Here is a 27,215-nt window from a genome sequence, read left to right as displayed (position 1 = left end):
CGCAATCCCTTCTCCTCCATTCTCCTCTTGGGATCTTGGGCACGCATGCACACGTGCCTGGCATGAGTTTTAAGCCACCGGGTCCGGGACTCAAACCTCGGTTGACTACGTGGGAGTTCAACAACATAGCCATTATGCTAACTGCTGGTCCCTATTTCTGGGGTCTTTTCTAATCCTGATAGTCCAAAGGAAATAGGACTGGCCTTTGGACTGAATGTTACAGGAAATCTCATCATCTCACGTGGTTGTAAACATTTTCCTTATTCCATGGGAGTGACACACAAACTGTCAAGTCTGATAGTTTTATGGCACAGACGCTTGGCAGGTAGCCCTTCTCATGCTCCTGGTCCCATTTCCACCATCCTTCTCTAATGGCATTTATTTTCAGGATAATTCATTTATGAGAACTTTACCATTCAATTCAAGTTAACTCAGCAAGAAATCAAGAAGGGGTGAAATCTTAGGTATGGTGACTCATTACTACTTCCTTGCAAAGAAATGCAAATGAACCTCTCCTAGAAGCAAGCAGCAAACTGCTTCCTTTCATCACAAAGCTCCAATGAGTTGCAAAAACCAAGATTCACATACAGTCCATATCTCCACCACTAACCATGTATGGGATGTATTTCCAGGACCACTTAACAAGTTTTAGCACCCTTGCTCAGAACTCCCTGTGTCTGAGGAGGCACTGAATACAGGTGGTGGAGCCCTAGCACAGGTTAAAAAAGGAAGGGACCCAGCTCTTGTAGCTCCATTTTTCCCTAATACTTAATGAGTCTGGAAGAACTTTTCTTACTTACCCGCCAAAAATATTTCCTGTTGGCATTCTTGGGAACTGTATCACTGGTGTAGATTTCACCTATCAGGGGTCCAAACCGCGTTCCCTTTGGTATGTATTCTTTACTCACCACTCCAATAACCTAAAAGGGATAAAATATATGAAATAATTAGTTTAATTGTAAAATGTTAATTCATCTTTTTAGTTCAATGGCTTGTATTTTCAAGTGGTAACAAAACTAACAACGATAGAATTATAATACAAAGCAGACATTAATGGTGACTTCATGATTAAAGACAAGCTTCTCCTTAGGAAAAGACCAGCTTTTAAAGTCCAAGATCATCAACAAATAATCAAGCATTAGTTTGGAGGATTATTTTCTGGAAACTGGAGGTTCTTTATTATTGTTAATATTTTTCATGCTACAAGAGCAGAGAGAATAATCATTTTATCTTAAAATAAGATGCTGTAGAATTAGATGGTCAAGATCTAGTTTTCTGTTTCTCATTCTCCCTCAAACCATAAACAGTGTGCTTCAGGGAAATATAACAGTTTTGACCTCAGAAACCAAAATAATGCTCTTTAGTAGTTCCACAAAGGCCAAGGAACTAGAAACCAAACACATTTTTTTTTTATTCCTGCTGAGGTATGTGTATGTATATATATGTGTGTGTGTGTGTGTGTGTGTGTGTGTGTATATATATATGTGTGTGTGTGTGTGTGTGTGTGTGTTTAATAGAAAAAGGATACTTCAAGTAATTTGTTCTTCTCTAACATCTCCTATTCAACAGTGGGAAAAAACCATCCTTTTGAAACAAGAATTTATACTAAGGAGATGCGGTTTCTCAGACATTGGGTTCTAAGACCTAGGGAAATGAACTTCTCAAACTGGATATATCACGCATTTTTCACTTTGTAGGGTTTGACTTAAAAAACACGTTACCTATGCCAGTTCCTCCTTGAGGGTAAATTTCTTTTGAGAGGAAAGAGAATCACCAACTATGAATCAGGAAGCAATTCATCACTACTCAGAAGAACTCTGAGTAGTTCTTTACGACCTTGTGCCGTCACGGTTTTGTTTTGGTTTTTATTCCCTCACTTTCCCGTTTTTTAGTTTCCTTTTGTTCAAGTCAGCCTACAAATGATTTAGTAAATAATACCTTACTGAAATGGACAGGGGGTGGGAGAGATGAGGATAATATTTATTTATGGTTTTTATTATTTCTGGTGGTTCCCATGCCATTGTGTACCTGAGATGATCACACAAATGTGTGAATCAATAAATGTCCACAGAGGGTTTACAGTGGGATCTGAGATTCTGATTATTATATGCATGGCCATCTCATTAAACTCATTAGGAATTGAAATCTCTGTTCAAATGAATATCAAATAAGCATACCTATATGATTGTGACGTACCAGTATTTCTCAGGAGTTTCTTATCAGTCAATGATTTTGTTTCTAAAGCAATTTAGTACTCAATATTCAAGTCAAAGGAGCATACTGAGACTGGAAAAAGAAAAAAAAAAATTTCCTATACCTAACCCAAGTTGAAACAAGGTTGGCGAGCTAGAGAGTTATTTTTGGTCCTTTATGAATTTCTGGCAGAGAGCTGAAAAAAGCAGATGTTCATTTCATCCTCCTCCTCTGCCTTCATTTACATCTATTTGCCCTTTCAATAACAGTTCATCATTATTGGTATTCGCTGGCAGCGTAACCATGGGGGACAGGAATATCTGAGAGCAGTCTTCAGATAAAAATACAGCGTAAGTATGTGTTCAAGAGGCTCATTGTTTAGGACATATTATTGAATCTAATTAATTGAGAAATTCATGGAATTGACTTCTATGGCACACAAATCATTAAGACATTCATATTTGAGTGATTCTTCTATAATATTAAAATGACAAACAGGAAAAACAAATAATGCCATTTGTTGGTAAACCAATAATTAGCAGTTGATATTTTCAACATATCCACTTTAAAGCAGTAATTTTAAGAAAGGTACTCAACTGGTTCATCAACTTTGTTTTAAATTATAGTCTCTTGCAGACAGTGCCTTGGGAGTCAGAGCTTGATTACCTACACGGAGCATTACATTGAGGTCATGGTTTGTTTTTTCCAGATTGTCATTCTTTTATAGAATGGGCCTCTTGTCTATCAGTCATACATTAAGAAAACACACAACATTGTTGTGTGGCCCAAAAGAAGTCAACTAGAATCTCGTTTCTAAAAGAATTTGGGGAAGCCATAAAGCCACTCATCCAAAACCTACATGAGCACAGCTATGGACCAGTCACTAGGGAAGTCACAAAGCAGTATTGGCTGTACCTATTGCCATCTATAACCTCGTAGATGCAATTCACCAGCCAAGATAGGAGAACCATTAAAGAGAGGGGCATTTGTGGTAGAAGACGGGTCAATGGGAACACTCAAACCCGGGCCTAATGAAAAGAGTTTCAGTATTAGATTATCTTTATGAATGGGTCAGAACCTTAGTATTATACATTGCTATTATCCACAGAGCTATCAGGTGAATAGAAACTCACCCTTATAGACACAAAGTCATAGCATTTCATGGTCAGAGGGAATCCTCTAGCCTATAAACCACCCATACTCATTCCAAGTCTGGCACTCGAATATACCAAACACCTCATCGCAAATCCATGTCAGAGACATTATTAAAGAGGACAGAAAAGCTGCAGCTCTTAAGATTACAGTGCTTATGCAGGCCATTTTAGAAAGGGGATAGGAATCAGAATCATTTTTAATGGGATAGGAAAAACAAAGTCATCGTTCTCCCTCCTGTCCTGTTGCGATCCAGGCATGTACCTTAGCCAACCCCATTTCCCTAATCCATCCTTTACAACACTCTATACTTGCAGCAAGCACAGGTTGCAGAGGAACCTGGGTGTGCCTTCAATTTCACAGTGTGAAAAAGACCAAGAATGTGTTCACCTAACTCAGGAGGCAACTTCACTGGAACTGACCAGGGTCCTAAAGAATCCCTGCAGGGGACAGGCTGCTGTGTGCCTTCTACAAAGTTATCAGGGAGAATCGTTGGGCTTCAACACTGCCATGTTTCCTCCACCTTCACAGAAGCCCTCTTCTCTATGCTCTATGTGTGGAGCAGACCTCTGTGCCACTTGGACAGATCTCTCTCTGTCGGTGGCCTCAGTTACAGAACACTCGCTGACGGTCTGCAACTTCCAGCTAAAACACAGGGCTTCTTTTCCACTTTACAGAAGATCTTACAGCTTAGGATGGGTTGGGTGAGGGTGCAAAATGAAAGTATGATAGTAAGGACAACAAAAGTTTTGCTTTTTATAGCGAATTTCTCCTTTAGAGAGTGTGCAAGCACGCGCGCGTGCACACACACACGCACACAGCAGTGAGTTTTAAGTAGAAACATCAGTCAGATCTCAATGCATTCTGACCATCCGCACCCCAAATTACATTGAGAACATTTTAATGACAAGCCATCTCTTCTCCTTCCCTGAATCCCACCTCATAAATGACTCACTCGTTAAAAATTCTATTCTGACTATAAAAATCTCATGGAAAAGACTAGAACTCTGTAGTGGTCCAAGACCTTCAGCCTGTACTTCTTCCCATTTTTCAAAGGAGTGGAGTGAATAGAAATGTTTTGGGGAGGTTTCCTCCTTCATTATCTTTATATGAAAGGAAATGTGCTAATGCGTTGGTTGGTACAGCATCTCTCAAATAAAAGGGAGGATGAAGGAAGAATTGCATGTTATGGTGAGATACTTTTACAGATGGCTTGAGTTAATAATGGACCTCAATTGAAATGGACACTGAGTGAGTCCCCACGAGCCATCTGATGTTTATCAGCACATGACTCTGGGACTCAGATGAAGCCACAGTGCCTTTTGAACAAAAGCAACGCAATGGAGTATAGAAACTCTACAGGCCACTGCTTCTCAAATGTAAATATTTAAATTAATTTTTCGGTAGTCAGGGGTTCATAGAAGATTATTTCAGGAGGATGAGGGGAAAATCCCCATAGACTCGCTGACGGTCTGCAACTTCCAGCTAAAACACAGGGCTTCTTTTCCACTTTACAGAAGATCTTACAGCTTAGGATGGGTTGGGTGAGGGTGCAAAATGAAAGTATGATAGTAAGGACAACAAAAGTTTTGCTTTTTATAGCGAATTTCTCCTTTAGAGAGTGTGCAAGCACGCGCGCGTGCACACACACACGCACACAGCAGTGAGTTTTAAGTAGAAACATCTCAGATCTCAATGCATTCTGACCATCCGCACCCCAAATTACATTGAGAACATTTTAATGACAAGCCATCTCTTCTCCTTCCCTGAATCCCACCTCATAAATGACTCACTCGTTAAAAATTCTATTCTGACTATAAAAATCTTCATGGAAAAGACTAGAACTCTGTAGTGGTCCAAGACCTTCAGCCTGTACTTCTTCCCATTTTTCAAAGGAGTGGAGTGAATAGAAATGTTTTGGGGAGGTTTCCTCCTTCATTATCTTTATATGAAAGGAAATGTGCTAATGCGTTGGTTGGTACAGCATCTCTCAAATAAAAGGGAGGATGAAGGAAGAATTGCATGTTATGGTGAGATACTTTTACAGATGGCTTGAGTTAATAATGGACCTCAATTGAAATGGACACTGAGTGAGTCCCCACGAGCCATCTGATGTTTATCAGCACATGACTCTGGGACTCAGATGAAGCCACAGTGCCTTTTGAACAAAAGCAACGCAATGGAGTATAGAAACTCTACAGGCCACTGCTTCTCAAATGTAAATATTTAAATTAATTTTTCGGTAGTCAGGGGTTCATAGAAGATTATTTCAGGAGGATGAGGGGAAAATCCCCATAGAAGAATAGCCCATCATTTAAAAAAGTTCTGAATAGTACATCTAAGTTTGGTTGTAGTTTTGGAAATAGGAAGTAGGAACAGCCTCACTACAGGTGCAGAATGATTCTGAACTAGATCTAAAAATGAAGATCAAGGTCAGAAATATGGTTTGAATGTTTTGTTTTTAAACCCAAAAGAAAAAAAGGTGCTGACACATAGCACAAATTCATAATGAAAAATGATCTTGTTAAAAAAAATTCCCCAGTATGTCAGCATAACAGTACATAATGTAACATCTTGTGCTATTTAAATGAAAACACTTAAAGAAAAGCAAGATAAATCAGTCAGATAAAAACTCCATGTAGAAAACCTTTTTTTTTTTTCTTTTTATATTTCCATGGCTTGTGGGACTTTAAGAATTACTGAATAACAGTAATGTAAATATTTCCTCAATCCTGAATGTTTCTGTTCTGGACTTGGTTTGCAGCTATCAAACTCAATAGCTCAATTCTACCACTCTCTTTCACCACCTAAAAGGAGCTGTCCTTTTCCAAAGTTCAAAAAGGCAGAAGGGAGAAACAATAGAACAGGCACAAATTTCAGAGTAAGCTTAAGACAGCATTATCTTCAAGTTTATTTCCTGGTTGCTTTTAGGATTAGGGACTGAAATTGCACTACCCCCTATTCAAGTGTTCCAACGAAATAAACTGTGAAGAAACAGGACAGAGAGCCCTCACCTCCTGTATTAGTCTTGAAGGACCCTTTTCAGTGACACAGGCACTGTTTTTTGGTGGCTTTACATACGGTGATAGGGAGTCATATGGTCAGAGGAAAAAAACCAAACACGCCAAATACAGGATCTGTCTGAAATATGTGAAGACGATAAATAAAACCACAGTGACACCAAGAGGGGCCAGTGGAGCATAATCTAGAAACAGCTGCTGAAGAGTCAGAACTTTGCTCCAAGTCCTGGGTTGGCTGTAACTACAAGCCTCTGGATATGTGGCTATCTTTTAAAACCTTAGATTAAAAGATCTAACAGCCCGACTTGACTTTGCTACGATTTTAAGTCGAATGATGGAAATTGAAAAGCGTAAGCTAAGAATAAACTGAGGATCAGAACATTATAGAATAAAAAGGTAAAGATGACCCACAGTACAGAGATCTGTATTTCAGTTCTAACGGGCTGGACAGGGTAACAAAGCACAAGGGAACTTTAGGAAAAGACCAAAGTCTGGTCAAATCTGAGATGAGAAAAAACACACTACACCTTTTCAAGCCAGTCCAACCTTAAGTACCAGAACAAATACTACATTGATTCCAAGGCCAAGATAGTAAGAAACTTTCTATTGAGAACATCATTACTTTCAGGAAGAGGTATAATTAAGGTCGACCTTTGGGGTTAAATTTTTGGTAACGTTCGCGTACAACTACAATTAAAATTTTGCTTTTTATAAAATCTGCCCCCATTCTCCCAGCAGCAGGGGGGAAAAAAGTTGAGCTTTAATGAAAGTCAAAGCAGAGTTGCTCTATTTAATTTTAGACAGCTGTGTCTCCCCCCTCATCGAAAACACTGAACTCAGACACACAAACAGGAAAGAGACAAAAGTGTTTCCCAAACAAGACTCCCGGATTCCTTCAAACGCTGTTCCTTAGGGAAGGGGGAAAGTGATTTGACTTGGCTATAATGGGTAGCCCCAGCAGCAAATTCTGGATTTCTACACAAATTATCCCCTTTTCACTGCTTCCTGAGGCAGCAAGAGAATTGACAGTGCTCTGTATTGGTAGGAAGTCCACCCAGCGGCTGGTTTGTTCAACTTGGCCCAGCACTGGTAGACTAGGGAGAGCACTTAGCCAAATTCACAAAATCGAGAGGTGGTTCTGCGAGTTATTTCCCAGCTACACATCATGCCTAGCTAATAATCATTATATAAAAGGGTAAACACAAAACAGTGGCTCATTCCAAGTTTGGGCTTTCAGCCCCTTTGAAACAACAAAGAGTGTACCCACTTCAGAGGCCAGTAAGGAATCGTCTGGCCAGCCCAGCCAGAGCAAAGGGGTTGCCACAGATAAACAGTGGTTAGCTCTGAAGTCTCCTGGACAGAGGACACTTTGACATGACCCTCTTCTGGGTTTATACCGTCACCTCAGTTCATAAACACGTCGAGGTTTTGAGAATAATTTTAGAAACCCAGCTAATAAAGCTGGCTCGTTAAAAAGAATAAAGCCATCTAATGACCAAAGGGAGACAAAAGAAACATCGAACACTGTATTTCTATGAAAAGGTCTTCTCTAAAAAGTTCTGGGACAGTGGGTCCAAAGATTGCTTAGAGTTACTTTCCCCACCCCATCTGCAAGCCGGCTTTTCCAAGACATGTCATTTTGCCAGAAGATTTAACTGTTTACTAATGAGTATGAAACAGTGACCGGCTGGAGGAAGTAGAAGGAACTGACCGAAAAGCAAAAGCACTGGGAGAGGTGAATGGAGCGATGCGGAATTTACTGATACCTACAGGTTCTCCTAGACTCTCCCAGATCTAGGCGGCCTGAGGGCAAGTGGGGAGATGGGGCGCCAGGTGCCAATCTTGCAGGAGAAAGCAGAGACTTACCTCCTTGCTGTGTGTGGCAAACTTGAACAGCAGATTCCTCGGTAAGGACGCCTCTGCCTGCACCGAAGCCCCTCCATCCGCACCAGAATCCCAGGGGTGGTCGTTCACAATGTACGTGCACTTCTCTTCAAACTCAGCCTCTGTCCACAGAGTCATATCCACGTCGTCCATGTCCATTTTCATGGTCCCTTCAGTCCCCGCCGCCAACCCTTGAAAGCTCACAGCACTGGCGCTACACTTGGGGGCAGCCTGGAAGAGAAGGGAAAGGCCTTTAATCCCCATTGTCCGGCCGGCCTGTGGCTCCCCTCCGGGAGGCTCTGACTAACTCCGGAGCCTGAAGACTTTAAAAGCAGATGCGAGTGCTTGGTACAGTTGAGTAACAGCCAAAAAAGCCGAATAAAGTAGACTGCCTTGAAGAAGCAAGGGTTTAAAATGCTACTCTGTTTAAAAAAAAAAAAAAAAAAAAGAATGTGGCAACCTCATTGGGGGAAAAAAAAAAGAGGAAGAAGAAGAGAAAAGTCACCTCTGAACGATCCCATCCCTGGCTTTACCTCTCACAGCAGAAAAATGTTGTGGGCGCTCAGTCCTGCGTCCCAGATCGCCTGAAAAAGGACATGGACTTAAAGAAGAAGGGGTTAAAATGGTCACTGTTTTAAAAAAAAAAAAAAAAAAAAGAATGTGGCAACCTCATTGGGGGAAAAAAAAAAGAGGAAGAAGAAGAGAAAAGTCACCTCTGAACGATCCCATCCCTGGCTTTACCTCTCACAGCAGAAAAATGTTGTGGGCGCTCAGTCCTGCGTCCCAGATCGCCTGGGGTCATGGCCGCCAGACCCTCAGCGCGGTGGAAAAGCTGCTTCAGAAAAGTGTCACAAACAAGGAGGGGAAGAGGAAGGAGCTCTGTCTGCCTCTGAATGAAGCTAAAAATGGAAAGCGCGTGTGTGCAGGAGCGGAACTCAGCCTGCCTTTTCCAAATGGGGAAGACTGAACTTTCCCACCAGCTCCCAACGCAAAACAACTTTCAAAACAACTGCTCCCCCTCGGCTGCGCGCTCTCTTTCATCCTCTCACGTGGAAGGCTGGAGAGGCTGGGTCCTGCCAGCATCCCTGAGCTGCAGCATTGAGATCGCCTGGACCACGGGCAAAGAGGAGAACTGGGTGGAGGGGGAGACATCCCCCCGACCCTGCTGAGTCTCTGGAGTAGTGGGCATCTCGCACCACATTGAAAAAGCAAAAACAAAAACATGAGTCTGTTCCATAGAATTCCCTGCAGAGAATTCCTTTAGGAGCGCTCAGCTACAAATAGCACTTTCCATTTAAATCCGAAAGCGCACGAATTCCCAGAAGTCGCCGATGTGCTACGGTTTACTGTAACTAAAGTTCTAACAAGTATAGAAGACGCAGAGGACAAGCTCTGCTTGTAAATTCATCAGGATATACTGCCTTCAAATCCTCCCTCACACTCCAGGGGGAGTTTTCCCACCTAGACAAGCCCGATAAAAATAAGGAATCTAAGAATCGGTTCCACGGAAGACCCGTGTGTCTGTTCAAATGTAAACCTGATACCTTATAGAAGTCCTTTAAGGTGGCTTTTCAATTCTCTCACTTTCCCCCTAACACTAAATAGGAGCCTCTTTAAAAAAAAAAAAAAGTCAAAAAAAAAAAGTCAAATGTTAAGTTTCCTTTCAGTTAGGATTTAGATCAACTTGCTGATTTTTATTTGGTTCCCACATGTAAAGCCACGATGCCCCATACATGGTAAAATAACGTACGATTGAAAACTTCAGCCAGCCAGCCATGCTATTCTGGCGGGGGGAGTGAGTAGGAACCACGACTGAAATTTCAGTGAATTGACAATTATGTCTAGAACTGAAAGGGTTAATGATTCATAAGGAAAAAGTCTTATTAAATGTTTGACAGGACGAAGTGCACTAAAGCAGAAGCATTTCTTGTTTTTACTGCGACTACGTTAGCAAACACAATTTTTGAAAAAAAAAAAAGAAAAAAGTTCTCATATCAATTTCGAAACAAAAATAAAATCAAGTTCCTTACCAAGGTCGTACCCACACGTTTTTCCAAGCAAATATCCAACATCGGAGATAAGTCTCGCTCATCTCTACCCAGTCCACATTCTCCCCGCGTCCCCTGGCCTGGCTGAGCAGCACTGCCGCGCGCCTCGGCGGTGCCTCCTTTTCTACCGCCGCCCGGGAGCCCGCGTCCCAGCTCTCGGCGGCGGACAGGTGCTGCGCGCTGCTCCTGCCTCTCCGCAACACTGGAGGGCCGAGTGTCAAGGCAGCACTTTGTGTTAAGCAGCCCGGCGGCTTCTTTCCCCTCCCTTCTGCTGCAGACTTCATTTACCCACTCGTCTGATTCACCAGCTGCCTTCGGTGGGGGGCGTGGCTACACCTGCACTGGAGCCGCGCGGCGCGGAGCCCAGGGCTTTCCCCCAGATTTCGAGCCGCCGAGTTTCCTCTCTTCGCCTGCGAATTTCAACATTTACTTGGAAGCTTACTTCCATTTGAAGGCACTTAACCTCAACGTTCACTCGCGTTTTGTATTCTGAATACTCCAGATCGCTTTCCTTCCAGCTGCCACAGAATCAGGGGGCGTGCATGCCTTAAGCGGAGGAAACCTAAACATTGTCTAAACATGGCTGTAGTTCCTCAGTTCCCATCTCCAGTTACAAAATAGGTAGAACTTACATGGAAAGAGCTACTTAGTTTTTGCCTCTGGTGTAATACAAGGTAGCTGCCTAGTACTCAAGCTATCGACTGTGAAATACATGTTCCTCTTCAAAATGGGAAAGATTTCCTTTCTCTTGCTAACTAAAGCACACTAATGAGGTGGAACTGTCTTCCCTCTGTCAACTAGTTAAATAGGGAAATGGGAAAAAGTTATAAGCCTACCAATTAGTTTTTTCCCCTTTCCTCGCCTCCCCAAGTCCACAAGCAGACTTCCCAAGAGTGTGTAAGGAAAATGTGGAGATGAGTGGTTTTGGGGTGAAGGGGAATATTGAACTGGTGACTGTAAATGGAGAGCGGTGGGAGGCAGTGATTAGTGGGGCTTGCGAGCGAGCTGGCTTTTCCTCCAGCCGGCAGTCCTCTGTTGAAGGAAGGACATCCTGTGATGATGGCATACAATGTCCTGTTTGTTTATTATTAAGAGGGTTTTTTTTTTTCTCATTACAAAACAAACCAGATGCTTTGCTTCCTTCAATGGTCTTGTGCCTTCAGCAAGGAATCCTCCAATTCAGAGAAACAATGATGCAAAGGGTCCATTTATAGCAAGCACCCCATTACAATGACTATTGAGACCACTGAAATACAAGTCTCCCATTTTTCCTGCTTGTCCCACCATAGGTAGTTGCTGCGTGTTTTTTTTTTAACCCTCTCTGCTTTGACCTGCTGCTGCAATGTCTTTTCTAACATTTTAAATACACGTATGCATACACCACCACCCCCTACACACCCACATACACACACCCAGTCTCAACCTAATGATACCAACTTAGTCATACAATGAAATGGACATCTGAGTATTTGTTTACAGGAAGAGAAGAAATGAAACAAAGCAAAACAAAAGCCCAACTCCATCATAAAAATGTCTATCTTTAAAGTGTCTTTTCCCTTTCAGGAAACATTTCTAGATTTTTTTTTTCTTTTTGAGGGACACAGGGTGGAAAGCAAAAAATTATGTGTCAGGAAATAATATTTGTGCCTAAAGTCCTGCTAAATCTCTGCAGTACAGATCAATTAAGTTCCCACTAGGGGCCCTACGTGGCACACACTCCCTGCCTGCTCTCCCCACCTGTTATTGCATCTTCTGCCAGAGGGGACGCTAGCGGCCAGGGGAAGCAGGACTTGGGGAGGGCAGATGTCTAGGGGAATATAACTGAAAGAACACTTCCTAAGAGTTTTCAGAAAGCTCCAAGATGATAATTAAACAAGAGAAATCCAGCCTTCCCGAGAGGGTTTATTAACTGATGCTGAGTCAGCGCCACAATGGACAGAAAAACAATGTAGTCATACTGAAGGCCGGCCTGCCGCTCACAGTCTCCCTGCAGATGTTAGAGTATCTCACTTCCCTTTTAGACTCCAACTCTGCTCTTAAGGCCACAGATGCCATGCAAGCGCTGGTGAGTCAGCCATGATGGGGTAAGGGCATCGGCAAAAAGTCTGATATTTGAGGCGGGAAGAGGGCTATTTTAAGCCAGATATTTGCTTTAATTACTGGAAGATGCCAGTGAATCAACTCACTGTTAATTAATATCAGCCTGCACTCACCTTCAGAGGTGGTGAAATGGGCTTGAGTCTAGGGAGGACGCAAACTTCAAATACCAGTGTGGGGCTTAGCTGGGCAACCCTAAAATTAGTTCCAGGTGTCCCAGCTGAGCTGGACAAGGCCATGGGGGAAACTTTAAGGCATGTCAATGTTGAGGCACAGAATACTGGAACATAAAAATCCTCCAAATGGTTGCTTCTTGCCTCCAAATGAGTGATACAAAACTCCAGATCAACTTTTGACAATGATTAGAGCAGTAAAGGCTAGATACTGACGTAAAATGAAAGACACACGAAAAGGCAAGCAGGGCTAAAGGAAGGGAAGCGTGCTCTGTACTAGGAAAGAACCCGGCTCACCTTACAATATGGAGGTATTGTCCAAGACAAAGCTGTTCAGGAAAGGACTGACCTTCCGAACTCACACAGCCCTTTCAGCAGGCCCCAGCGTAGCGCATTTAGAACACTAAGGAAGGAAGACCCCAGCACTGGAAGGATCTTAGGCTGATCCAGTCTGGAATCTTCAGTATCAAAGTGCTTGTTGCTAAGTATCAGTAATAACTTCATGCATTTTTAGTCACGGTATTATCTCCCTCCCTGCTAGGACAGTAACAAAACCTCAGTTACCTTTATCAACGGTGGCAACTCATGAATGATCAGAACAGCTCTGGGCTCAGAACTCCTCACCTCTTCCTCTGGACCGCATCATCACACCAGCCCAACAAGGTGATTTGAACATGGTTTCAACCCCCCGCCCCGGGCCAGAGCCTTTCCCCCTCCTTCTCTGGTGAGTCGTGAATTGCGATATAAGTGACCAGATGAGGGTAGGGGAAAGGACTGTTGTAAAACAAAAGGAAACTGAGTATCAAACCTGGACCCCTGACTCCACCTGGAAAAAAAGTTTTCTTTTTTCTTTTTTTTTTTTTCCTAAAGAAAGTAAAAAATGGGATGAAATGTGCCCAAGATAAAATGTGTTTTCATTTTCTAATTCAACTCCTGCTATACCCAAACAAGGTCAATGACAGGCTAACCACATCAAGAGAACACCCCCCACCCTCTCTTCCCCACTCCCTACCCACCCACCCACTCTCACCCCCACACACCCATTTCCCACTTCCTGTGAGTTAGGCATCTTCATGCTGGTAAACATTTGGGGACCAACTGTAAGCCTGAGCCTAAAAGAGGGGCACTATGGCTTTGAAGCCCTCCCACATGTCTCAAAGCCAGGCTGAAAACTAGAAGGGCACTTGGTTTTTAAACTTTAACAGCCTTTACAGCTCAAATCCTTGGGCTTGGCTTCCTGGCTGCCTTCCTTTTTCAAAGCCGGACAAGAAGAGCCAGTGTGTGTGTGTGTGTGTGTGTGTGTGAGTGAGAGAGAATGTATGTATGACACATACGATGTGACAAGACAGCGTGTGTGTCATTGGTATGATATGTGTATGATATGTTTTGGTGATGTGTTAAATCCATTTAAAAATAGCACAAGCTTCCTTCTCATGACACAGTTCATGTCCCCAAAACTTTTCGCAAACATATTCGGGGCCTAGACTTTGGGATGATGATCTTAGGAGGCAGTTGGATGTTTTGAAATGAGGTCAGTGTTTTGACAGCCTACATAAGAGAAACAAGAATTAAGTAAATTGAAAGAATTAAAGTAGAGCTCCCTTCCCTCCCTAGGAATGAAGACAGAGTAAGTACCACGCAGAGGACTTTGTACAACCACACGACGTCTGAGGTCTTGGTATTTACAGAGTCACCTGTGTCATCACAACTAAGGATTTTTTCAGTTCTTCTTCCAACAGCAGTTGTATTTCTGTCTAATCACATCTATATTTTAAAAATCATTCATTTCTTTCAACATCCACAGATTTAATAAATGACAACAGCAGTAATAATCATTTCTATATGACTCGTAGGGCAACCATGGTGGATTTTCAATATTTGTTTTTCTTCCAAAGTATGTTTTTATATAGCGAAGACTCCGACGTGAGAAGGCTTTTCATTTCTGAAAAGGCTATGGGAAAGGACGTGAGAAGGAAGATAATTTCTGGACCCAGAAGGCATTTCCTAATCTTACATTTGGTGGGAAGAAAAGAACTAAATCTAACTGATGAACAAAAGAACTGGAAATAATGGAAAAAACCAGGCAGATGAGGGGTGGGCATTTCAAACAAAACTCAGTTATTCTCTTAGCTCTTTTCTTCATTTGGGGAGGAAGAGGAGGAGCTTCTCTGAAAATGAGAGAAAAAGAAAGTGGAGAACCTGTTTGCTTCTCTCCCCTTTCAGTGGGAGGAGAGGCCACAGGGGAAGAGGGAGGACTTAAAGGGAAATTAAAATGAAGGTCCCAGCAGGTGGCATGGAGGCTAACACAGCTGAATCTTACATGGCCACCTGCACGGTTCAAGTCCCAGACCCAGAAGCTTAAAGATGACACCAGGCACACACACGTGTGTGTGTGTGTGTTTGTGTGTGTGTGTGTACCCAAAACCCCAAGAGGAGACTGCAGGAGGATGGATGGCGGCATGGCAATACCCCTAGGGGTGAGTTTACACCTTCCCTCCCTCCCTCTCTGACAAGCACATGAGCTCTGTAACAAACTGAAAAAATGAAAAAAAGGTCCCAGATAGGAGTGTTTTACAGAGTAAGATTGAGAAGGGCAGCTGGCGCCTAAACAAAGGTGAGAGGCGCAGAAAGGTGAGCAGCTAGAAGGCTGGGGACCCCTTGTGGGCAGAGGGCCCCACAGTGGTGCCGGCCACCATGTGCCTGAAACCACAGACTGCTATCCAGGAAAGGGAGAGCGTGTTTTATTGAAAACGGGACTGTGATTTCTTCTCATCCTTCCTAAGGGACAATGCAAGAAGGTAGAGGCTTGGCTTTTATGTGCCCGGGTGAGTAAAGAAAAGAGACAGAATTACAAAGGTTAATCATGAAACCATTTGAACTCCTTCTCCCTCACCCCCATTCTCATTCTGCTCCAAAGAGGATCTAGTATCTAGTCTCTGGCCTGAGCTGAGGACGATAGAGCCAGACCAGTTCCTCTTTTTCCTGCTGTGGAAACTGAGCATCAGAAGACCAGGGGTCAGGAAGCAGGAAGGGCATCTCTCCCAGCCTTTTTTTTTTTTTTTTTTTTTTGTAATTGGATCTTCCATGCAACTGTGAACCTGGGAAATATCAGCCCACACACTGCTGGGGCTCAGGCTAGAGCAAAATCAGAACTCAGCCCGGAGAAGGCCCAAGTTCTGTACTGGGTTCCTATGAGCAAGTACCTCCCAGACTTCAGGTACAGGAGGCTATGGAAAGGGGGCCAGGTGAGAGGGCACCTATTGAAAACCCTTTTGAGTGTCAAAAAAAAAAAAATACATTCAACCCATTTAATTGAATGCCTGGCTTTGGAGAAAGGTGGGGACAGTCCCTAAACCTCCCCCTTCTCCACTGAGGGGACGAGAGGTGAGGGAGAAGAGAAGGCAAAGGGCATGCAATAACAAACCTCTTTAATAAGTACCTTATCTTTGGAAAAGTTCTCCAAGGTTGGGTAAGAATAAATGGGAAAGCTTTAGTGTGGAGATAGCGTGGAGATTCAGCGGCCTCAGCTCCCCCTTATCAGGTCCCCATCTACAGCTCATTGTTCCTCCAAGTACACACCCGGGAGCAGGAGCCGAGCAGTTAATGTTCAATGGGCACCTTTCCCCTGGAGGGGCGACACCGCATTACCCTAGAATGGGGCAATCACAGAAAAAGCAACAGCTCGGTGTTTTCCAGGCAGCCTCCCCAACAGCTCCTTTTAAAAGAACAGGCACCGTCTTTAGGAGAGATAATCCCACAATGGAGGTCCATTAAAAGTATTAGGATGTCGACTGTCACCGTGATCCTCCGGAGGAGAGCTCTGTCCTGACAATAGACAATTAAAGCTGATAAATCCAAGCTACTTGTTGCTGTTCTAATTCCTCCTAATTGTATGCTACTTGTCCCTGGCTCCCGCATGCAGGGATGAAGCAAGCTATTCTAATCTCCAAAGTACCTGACCTACTTCCTACAGGATCTTTTCAGCATTCTTCCCATCTGGACCCCTTTTCCTCTTCTACTTCTCCCCTCTTCCTCACAGCTTGAGGGGAGGAGAAGATAGGAGGCTGGAGGTGTGGTGGTGGTGGTGGTGGTGGGGAGGGCGGGAACAGAAGGCTGCATCCAAATCAATAACTCCAGGGCCTCAGACAGCTCCCTAATCGGTAACAGCTAATCACGCGCCCAGGCACATCAGTGATTAAACTGCACTTCGCATTAGGCTCCACAAGTGGCACGGGCACACTCAGGCTCCAACTGCGAGATCACTGCTGGCTGCCAAATCTGTATGTGCTTATGTGTGCGGAGTCCGGAGTCTCACTAATTACGCTGCCACCACCAGCTAGTCAGAGCAAAGCCTTCATCCTCACCAACACCCCAAAGGATATAATCTCTGCAAACAACAGAGCTTTGCATGCCAGCTTGGTGTCTGCCTGCACGTGTGTGCTGCCTTCCAGAACCTAGCAAAGGAGAAGATCGCCTTTGGGATTCAATCTTGGTCCCTGAACACATGTTTAATGCTGAAAAATCTTTCCAGGGCCATCTCTCCCAGCCCTTCCTTATTTGGGAGCCTAACCAGTCATCTGCCACTAATGATGATGATAATAATAATAGTAATAATAATATAATACAGCTTTGCAGTGAACAGTAATTCCAAAAATGTCTTTTGCTTGATTGAGTAATGGTTGCTTTGCACTATTCTCTTTAATATGTTTGAAAAATAAAACTTTGAGTTCTGGAATCCCTGACTGACCCAGTCAAGGCCCTCATACCATTTAACTCAAGGGGATAGCCTTTGTACAATCTTAGTGTGAATGAATGGTAAATTGAGATGCTTTGCTACAGAAAGAAGAGGCATCTGCTTCCATCAGGGAAAGAAAAGTCTCAGGGCCAAAAGGTGGCATGGTGGTTAAGATGCTGAACTCCCACCTAGCCAACAGCAGTTCGAGTCCTGGACTTGGTAGCTTGAAATCAAGCCAGGCAAATGTGCGTATGTGCCCAAAATCCCAGGAGAAGAATGGAGGAGAAGGGATTTCAGTGAGGCCATACTCCCTGGAGAGTCATTTCTCACTTTCCCTCTCACTCTCTCTCTTTCTGTCTCTGGGGAGCACACGCCCTATGGCAAAAGCCTTAAAAAAACAAAACACAGTCTCTAGGATTGCAATCATTTGGGGGGACATGTGTTTTCAGTGCACTGCAAATTTAACAGATTTTCAATACCTTTAATGTCAGAAGTATAATAATGATCATCAACTAGGCTTAATTTTCCTCTTCTGATAAAAATTAAGTCTCACTTGCTACAATTTTTCAGGGACCCTACCAGCAAATGACAAGAACTCATCTTAGGCTGAAAATGGATGTGCTACCAGAAGTGAAACTCCTCACAGCTATCTGATCTGTCCCCGAATGACACACCCTCCCTTAGACAGAGGGCCTAGGAATAAAATATTGCAGATAACTCACTTTTTCTCTGTAGTAGTCTGAGCAAGCAAGTGGCTGGCAGCACCCAGCAGGGGCTCAACTGATAAACTGTGTCAAACTCAAACCATTTGTCAGCTCCAAACAGAGAACAAGTGGAGGGATGGATTGCGGAAGTTGATTTATCTAGTGCAACACATTAACTAGTATAAATACCGGTGGAAAAAAGTAAACACATTTACCCAGCAAGAAAGAACTAATCACAGGTACCTCCTGCTTAACTCCATACTCCCAACGCTTTCACCTCACCAGACAAGCGACACCCATTCGTCTTGATGTTCTACTCAGAAATATTTTAACAAATCAAAGGTTTGTGTTTTTTTTCCTTATGGACCTCTATTTCATGAACAACGAATTTATGTTCATATAATAAGTTTTTGCTGCTTCTGCCAGGCTTGAAGAAAAGATTTCTCTGATAATTATGTCCCTCCATTCTTTAGAAGGTAGATTTTCCAAAATGCCATTATGAATGGAAATAACATTTTTTTTCAAAGTGCTAAATGTATTAAATTCACATCTGATTTTGGACTTTCTTAGAAACTTTGTTAATTTGCTAAGTCCGAACAATCTAAAACTCAGCTCGGAAATCAATACAGATTAATTACTGGATCATCGAAGTTATAGGTTGAGCCTTCCTAATCTGAAAATCTGACATCTGAAATGTTCCAAAATCTGAAACTTTTTGAGCACTATGCCGCACGTGAAAAATTCCATACCTGACCTCATGTGATGGGTCACAGTCAAATACTGCAATACAAAAATATTGTATTAATATCTTCAGGCTATGTGTAAAGGGAGTATAAGAAACATAAATGAATTTCATGTTTGGATCTGGGTCCCATCCTTCAAATATCTCATGAAGTAGATGCAAAAATTCCAACATTTGAGAAAAATTGAAATCCTGAATGCTTCTGCTCCCAAACATTTCAGATAGGGGACATTCAACCTATGTATGTTTTGCTACATAGTTGCTGGGTTCTTGCTCATGGAACTTAAAAACATATTCTAGGGCAGAGGACGCAGTCAGAAAAATGTGCAAGTTTATGGGGAAAAAGAAAATAACACTTGAAAGTAAGTTCACCCACTAAAAACAAATGTAATCAATCTTCTAAGCAAAAGTGATTTTCACAGTTCTCCTGGGGCCTGCTTTTGTCCACTCACCCACATGGACATCCCAGCACTGGACTTTCTAAAATTGACTCCTACCAGTCAGGGCCTTCCCTCTTCACAGTCACTCCACCCCACAGCAATTAGGTTTAACTAGAGCAATCAACAAAACAAACCTTGCTGCTTAGTTGGGCTGATAATTCTGATTGCAAAATTGTCTTAGGTTGTGCAGAGCAGTTTAAAGCAAAGATAAATAAGTTATGCAACCATTTTGAATCTAATCCATTTGTTTGTATGTAGGAGACAGAGTTCTATATCTTAAATAATGTGACCTAAAATGGGACCAGCAGTTGGTGTAATGGTTATGTCCCTGGACTCCCATGAAGTCAACTGTGGTTTGAGAAAGGACCTAGTGGCTTAAACTCACACCACGTGCATGCCCAAGATCCTGAGAGGAGGATGGAGGAGAAGGGATTACGGCATGGCTATCCCCCGGGGTAGGGGGTGTGTGGTGTGATTTCTTGATTTCTGTCTCTCTGTCTTTCTCTGTCTTTCTGTCAAGTGCACACACCCTATAGCAAAAACACCTCTCCAAAAATAAAAAATAAAAAAATAATGTGGCCTAAAATGATATTTTATTAAACATGACACCTTTCTCATAGAATATTAATTCAGATAGAATGAATCTAATTTAAATCATGTTTGCTAGTGCTCTAATGTCAGAGACAAATACCTCATCTTTTCTACTAATAAATAAACAGCTCTTCTGTGTTTTTTAAATAGAAGACTGATGTTAAACATCATGCCATCAAATTTCCTGAAAGCTATCCACATAAAATACTATGACTTTAAGTTTAGTTTTATTCACAGCCACTATTACTATAAATTCTTTCTATATACACACAAGAATTGTAGAACAATTAAAATATTTTGCTTATTATTCAATAGTAGTATAACATTCGATTTCAACCATATGCTTGGAGTTCTATAGACTTTTCATTTTCTTTTACCTATAGCAATTTTCCTGATAGTTTTATACCAACTCCCTTGACTTTTGGAATAAGAGTATGATAATGAACGTGAAAAAGAGGTTTCCTGCAAGTCTACCTAAAAAAGGAAAGTCTACATGAATGAAAGGTATGGTCTCCACTAGAAATCTTGGTGGACCTGTGACAGTAATAAGACCCTCAGTGTGGTAAAACTGGGATAATCTACAGGAAAACAAACACAATGGCCTCTGAGGGCCAGGAGAGAGACTTATCCAAAGTTGGGACATTCTGTGGTTAATAGAAGCTGTTATCTCTTAGATTTCCCAAGAAGCCGCTGTTGTTAAGTATTATGTCCTTATTCTCAATGACAGAGGCCACTGGAAATAAAAATTCACTTGCCTCAAAATCTATAAAACCAGTGAAGAGTCAGAACTGAAATCGTACTTTAGTTCCTAGAAACCCAATTCAGTATAAGAAAATGAGTTTCAAAAATTATTTGCTTTGGAAATGAAGCCAGTGAAGTTTAATAGCAAATTGTCTTTGCTTTAAGAATATAGCTTAAGGTATAAAATTGTGGTTTCAGAGAAAATTTTTAAATATAAAGTATATTGAAATATTAAGAAATAATGATAGTTTAAATCAAGTGCTATTATCATGGTCAAATCAACTTTCCCCCCCCCTCAATTTGCTCAATGGTCATTATGGTTGATGCTCTTTATTTATTTTTTCTTTAATTTGCCAGAGGGTGTGGGTACTCACCAGAAACAGAGAGAGAGGGGAGGAGGAAGAAGAAGAAAGCATCCTCCAATGAAGCACAGTCAAGCTGCAATTTGTTCTCCTCCATTTCTCCATCCTGTATTTGAGGCACATATGCACCTAGTCTAAATTTGAATGGCCAGGTCAGCCATGTGGGATTAGGCTCCCTTAACTACTGGGTGAGCCTGGTTGATGCTTTCTTATCTAATATGTAAGTGGGACCAATAGTTTTTTAATTGCACAGTTAAATCAGAAACTATTTTAAAATGATAAACACCTAACATTAAACATTGTATTTGAAACATACAATGTATCAATGAGGGTTGATTTGCCCTTCTTTCATGTCAACTCAATACCTTGTCCTTCAGAATAGACCTCTTCCTGACCACAGGGCAATGTCTTTACTGCCTAAACTCTCCTCTAAAGCAAAGCCTTTCAGTGCAAACCTGATTGCAGAATCCTAGGTTTATATTCCACCACTTCAATATTGTATCATTGTGGGACCAGAGTTAGCATAATGGCTATGTCGCTGGACTCCCACGTAGTTGACTATGGTTCGAGTCCTGGACCCGGTGGCTTAAACTCACGCTGGGTGCGTGTGCATGCGTGCCCAAAATCCCGAGAAGAGAATGGAGGAAAAGGGAGTGTGGTGTGGCTATCCCCCCTGGGGGGTGATTTCTCGCTTTCTATCTCTCTGTCTCTCTCTTTCTGTCTGGCAAGCGCACGTGCCCCATAGCAAAAACCTCTCAAAAAAAAAAAAATTGTATCATTGTTTCACCCACAACTATTTCAATTATAAGATTTTTCAGTTAGAGCTTATCAAGTGTTTCCAAAAAGTTCTTGGTTTTAATGGGATCAATTCCCATTTTTTTAGAGAGAGATTTTTTGCTATAGAGTGTATGCACTTGTTGGAGACACAGCAACAGAAAGTGAGAAATCACCCCCCCCCCCAGGGGGGAGGTGGCCGTGCTGCAGTCCCTTCTCAGGATTTGGGATATGCACACGCACATGCCCAGCATGACTTTCCACCCTTCGGGTCTGGGATTTGAACCGTGATTGGCCATGTGGGAGTCCAGCGATGTAACTGTTATTGCCATCTGCTGGTCCTGAGAGCAATTCTTAACTACTTACATTTCATCGATTTATATAGTACTGAATTTAATTATCATTATCAAGTTTGAAAACAAATACACAAACAACTCATGGTAAGCATACAGATCACATAATAAAAGGCTAAAATGCTCATTAATATTAGCGAGACACTTCAAAGTGATCAACCAATAACTGAATTCCTCCAAGCCACCCACTTGGGTTAATAAACTTATGAAGCAGTTGATAATGTAAAGAAGCAAGAAGGAATTGCAATTTTAAAATATTCAAAATTTTTTTTATTGTCTACATTTCTTCTTCTGAGCTATAAAAAGTAATTTTTAATAATTAGTACATTTGAAAGATTAGCCTCATAATGTAAAATTCTGATTTAAAAGGCAAATGGATATAAAACCTATGTTTAATTAGGAGTGTATGAAACAAAAATGCATACTTTTTTCCTATGTGAAATTATGAGTTATGTTCATTAAATTTTAAGATATATTTCTTTTCTCATGATAGCACATATCTGCATACCTGTGATAGTAAGAGAGAAAGAAAGATAGACACACTCTCCATGAGTTCTGGTCATGCTATGATCCCTTTTTTCCTGTTTTCCAATCCATTGGATCTTGGCACTCATACACAAACCTAGCATGTTTCATGCTGCCCTGGCCAGGCATTCAAACCGTAGTCACCATGAGAGATCTAGCTTCTCTTGAACAGCATGTTACCACTGCACCACACAGCCAACTTACGTTCATTAAGTTTAACAATAAATAGTTGCTAGTAGAACTCAGATTAGAAACAAGATGTTTCGAAGGTTCTACTTATAAGTTGAATCAATACTGATGCTGAACAAAGAAATAGTCAGCTATAAGTTACTGTTTTTTTAAAAAAATTATTCTATTTAATTTAATTTATTTATTTTAATTTGATGAGAGAGAGAGAGAGGAAAAGTGAAAAAACAAGCTGCCAGGCCTAGGACTTGAACTGCAGTAAACCACATGGAAGTTCAGTGCCCTTAACCACCATGTCAGGTTACTCCTATTTTTAATACCCATGTAATTACTGCTCAGGTTAACATGTCTATTAATAAGGAAAAAAATTAACACTTCCTAAAACCTAATTCCAGTTTGGGCAAGGTAGCAGGGTGCTATAGAGAAGGCTTCTGAGGTAACTTGTACCACTCAGCTCCTTGAGAATTAAAAAATTAGAAGCAAAGCCCGTGGGCATCTGCTGGTGGTCCTGGAACTCAGAATTTCCTATCATAAAAGGGTCAGGTCTGGTGGCCATATCGAGCAAGTGAAAAATGAGTAGGCAGGGAAAACTGACAGAGACAGTCGTAAAAAAAAAAAAAAAAAGTCAAAATGCAGCCCTTGAATAGGGAGAAAATAATTGTGGTTCTTGATTTTCTAGCTCCTCCCGTATGACCACAGGAGGCAATGCATTTGCTTTTAGATGACATGAGATTATTTGGTGTGCCCTGTTAATAAACCCACAACAAAAGGCTTTGTTGAGATGGTTTAAACGGTTCTGTTATTCCTTACTACCGAGTAAGCCTCAAGTCAACAATCATTGTTAACTATTTGGTGTAGATTCTTATGCCTAAGTATCATTTAGTAAATGGAATCATATCATAAAAAGTGTCTTATAAATCCCTTTTTTCCCTTATTAATGTGAACATCTGCCCAGATGTGCATTTTTAAGGCACCATGCATACCATGTTCATTTCATCAAAGCATACCATGTTCATTTCATCAAAGCATACCATGATCATTTCATCAACAAGCAAACACTTATTACCAATACAATCATTTTTTGGTTTTTGTTTTTTTTTAAGAATTATTTTATTTAACTTTCTTATTTATTTATTTTAATTTGACCTAGAGCGACAGAGTGAGAGAATGAGAGAGAGAGAGAGAGAGAGGAGAGAGAAAGTGAGAAAGCAAGCCACCAGGTCCAGGACTCAAACCATAGTTGGCCATGTGGGAGTCTAGCACCATGAATCACCAGGCCATCTACTGGTCTCACGATTTTAAACTATTATATAGAATGCTGTAAGCAATTGGCAATTGCAGCCTGAAGCTCAGGGGTATTCAGTCCATGGAAAATTGCCATCTCTAACATTTTACCTAATTTTTTAACTTCATAAAGGAAGAAATTGACCACCAGACAGAGAAAGTCATTTTGCTTTGGTCACCCAGTCACTACCCATTATAGGCCTGAAATGCTTTCTCTGCAATTTCCACACCCAAAATGCTTTGAAAATTGAAAGTTGTCTTTTTATTCCCACTGCCTGAGGTCAGCTTTTCCCACTAAGATACCACATTGGCCTTGTAATTACTTTCTCCATTTCCAGTTTTGCTCCTTTGCCATTTTCATCAACCCCCACAGCCACTAAAATGATTATGCTGAATCTCAGCCTTCCCACTCTCTTTCTCTCTTCCCAAACCTTATATGGTTCCCACCATACTGATCAGAGACTATGTAGTCTTTATCTCAACCTAGTGAGTCTTCATGCTGTTTTCTATTATGGAAACACTAACGTTTTCAGTGCAATCACTGAGAGTCTATGCATCCACATTACTTCTCTGGAATCTGAAAATCTCAGAATTCAAAGTCACATTTTACCCCTACTCTTCCCCCTATTGGGGGATGCAGACAAGGGAGTCGAACCTGAATCGGTGTCAGTTCTTCCTCCAGGTCACCATCTTCAGCTGGTTTTTGGGCCTGCAAATCCATGTATAGTGACTGACCATGGTCCCAACAAATATCCTTGCTGAAATCAGTTACAAAGTTGTACTCCTTTCTCTTTTCACACAAACGTAATCACAAATAGCTTTTAAACAATAAAATACTTAGCCATATATCACCTAAGCAAAATAATAAATATAAAAATAATTGGTCCTTAACATAGTTCAACTGACTAAAGGACATGGATAATCAAATGGTTTCATCATTTTTTAGAACGTTTTTTAAATTGAAAAAAATAAAACGATACACTATGGTATAACATTGCCTTTAATGCCCAAAGTCTAAAGGAAATGGAGAAATACTGTGGGGGTTTGGAGTGTCACATATGCATACAAGCAGACACATTCATTTATCACCAGGACTTTAGATGTCTGGCCCCTGTTGGTTGCCTCATGGTGAAGTGAGCAGCCAGCAGCCAGCTCTCATCCCTTCTGATTTCCTTGTAACATCCTTACTTCCCCTTCCCCAGCCCACCGGAGTCAATCTGCACACAACATAGACCAAGCCTTCCGGGGAAGCTCAAAGGCCTCCTGGCATAAGGTTCCTTTCAAAGCACCCCTGGAAGTCTGTGTGGGATGAGGAGTATTGAAACCATCCTCTTTCCAGAGAAGAGCTAAACCCACCCCACCATGTTTCTGTTCTCATTTACCCAGGGCTCATGACATAAAATGGTTAGAAGGTTGTCCTGCAGCTCCCCCACGCAGGCAGCTCCTCAGACAGCAGAAGAAGCCGCACACACATCTGGGCAGAGCTCCCGAATGGGACCCACTGCAATCTGGTTATCCGGCCTTGAGTTTTATTAGAGCTGGATCACAGAGAAAAGACTAACTGTGGGACTGACTAATTGTGGAAAGGAAGAAGGAATTGTTCTTTCTTTCTTTGCCCCCTCCTTCTCTCTCTCCCTCTGCTGCTTTTTTTCTTTTCTTTTCTTTTCTTTTCTTTTCTTTTCTTTTCTTTTCTTTTCTTTTCTTTTCTTTTCTTTTCTTTTTTAAAGAATATTTATTTCTTACATGAGAGGGAGAGGCAGAGCAACAAGACCAAAACAGGGCTTGATGCCATGACCCACCCCAGCCTTGAGCCAGCTCTGAATCATGGGCAAGAGTATTCCTGGCATATGGAGGAAGTTCTCTGCAAAGCACTACATTTGACCATAGGGTCTGGCCCCTTTCCCTTCCTCTTCTTAACAAAGAATAGAAGAGTTGTGCTTGGAAAATATGAGCTACCTTAGTCTCAAAGTGAGGCACACCAAATAATGTGCTGGACGTCACTGTAGAGAGGACAGCGAAGGCCATAATTCCCAGAGCTACCCCATTTACAATTGGGAATCCTTTTTAAGACCCATGTATTACTCTTCCAGTATCCCCATAGACTCATGAGCACGTTGACTTAGTTGTTGCTACCTTTTGGAATGTGAATTTACTCTTCATTTTCTTTCTGTTTTTCCTGCTCCTAAAGAAATAGCTAACAAATATGAAGGATACCTTTTTCTCACAATTAGGTAAAGAAAATAAATGACTACAACTTGGTTTGTCCATAAATACAAAGACCCAGGCAAGGGCATCAGAATAGGGAACACACAGGGACCAGCAGGTGGCATGGTGGTTAAAGTTCTGAACGTCCACATAGCTGACTGCAGTTCAAGTCCTAGACCCAGTGGTTTGAAAGTCATGCTGGGCATATGTGTGTACATGCCCCAAATCCTGAGAGGAGAATGAAACAGAAGGGATTGTGGCATGGCCATCCCCCCTGGAAGGCAGTTTCTCACTTTCCCATCCTCTGTCTTTATGTCTCAGTGAGCACATGTGCCCTATGGCAAAAAATCTAAAAACAAAAAAAGAAAAAAAATAGGAAAAAGGAATATGGAACACATTGATAATAAGTTACTAACATTTGTCCCACAAAAACTCTCAGTAGTCCCCAAACTTTGCTGCACACTAGAATGGCCTAGAATCCTTTAAAGTACCCTAAATCCAGGCTGTATCTCATACCAGTTAAATCAGAATTCTGGGGTGGGAACTATGCACCATTATTTTTTAAAATTTCTCAGGCTATTCCAATGTGCTACTAAATTTAGGAAGCACTGCTTGCTTTATTTCATCAGATGTCCATTTTTTAGGTGATACCTCCATTCAAGATATTGTCTTCTCTAGTCCCCCTTCCCTAGAAAAGAAAATGTATCATAGTGTGGAAGATTCATAGGAGAGGCATCTGAGAGTACATCTTGGACTGATTCCATGAAATAGACAATCTGTCTCTGAGGCCAAGGAAGTAAGTTCTGTACTTAAGAGAGTCATGTGGGCTCCCTTAGGTCTATGGCCACAGTTTTTGTCCCTACTACAGTAGCTTGGGAAGGAGACCACCACGAAGAGTGATGATAGGTAAACACCAATGCAACACTCAATACCAGGGAATCAACTCAAAATTCTAAATTCTATGAAAATGGGTCACTGTCATTATTTTCATGAATTAATTTTTTGC

The 27,215-nt window shown here is 41.7% G+C and overlaps 1 protein-coding gene across 3 annotated transcripts in view; it reads right to left on the bottom strand.

Moving 5' to 3' along the window:
• PRDM1 (PR/SET domain 1) overlaps positions 1-10,585 on the bottom strand; it is a 24,213-nt gene extending 13,628 nt beyond the window's left edge. Inside the window, exons 1-3 of one of the 3 annotated variants that reach the window (XM_027775106.1) lie at positions 10,280-10,585; positions 8,232-8,480; positions 801-920 (exon numbers count right to left, since the gene is read on the bottom strand). In XM_027775106.1, coding sequence (XP_027630907.1) covers positions 801-920; positions 8,232-8,480; positions 10,280-10,321 — 411 coding nt within the window. In that variant the 5' untranslated portion in view covers positions 10,322-10,585. Of the gene's footprint in view, positions 1-800; positions 921-8,231; positions 8,481-8,782; positions 8,837-10,279 lie in introns of those variants that run through there. The other 2 variants (XM_006156949.3, XM_006156948.3) reach the window with 2 other exon arrangements.
• Positions 10,586-27,215: the final 16,630 nt, after the last annotated feature.

The sequence above is a fragment of the Tupaia chinensis genome, unplaced genomic scaffold (genome assembly GCF_000334495.1).
Source record: "Tupaia chinensis unplaced genomic scaffold, TupChi_1.0 Scaffold000527_1, whole genome shotgun sequence".
Lineage (NCBI taxonomy): Eukaryota > Metazoa > Chordata > Mammalia > Scandentia > Tupaiidae > Tupaia > Tupaia belangeri.
Note: the sequence above shows the minus strand (reverse complement) of the source record. Positions and strands in the feature narration are given on the sequence as shown.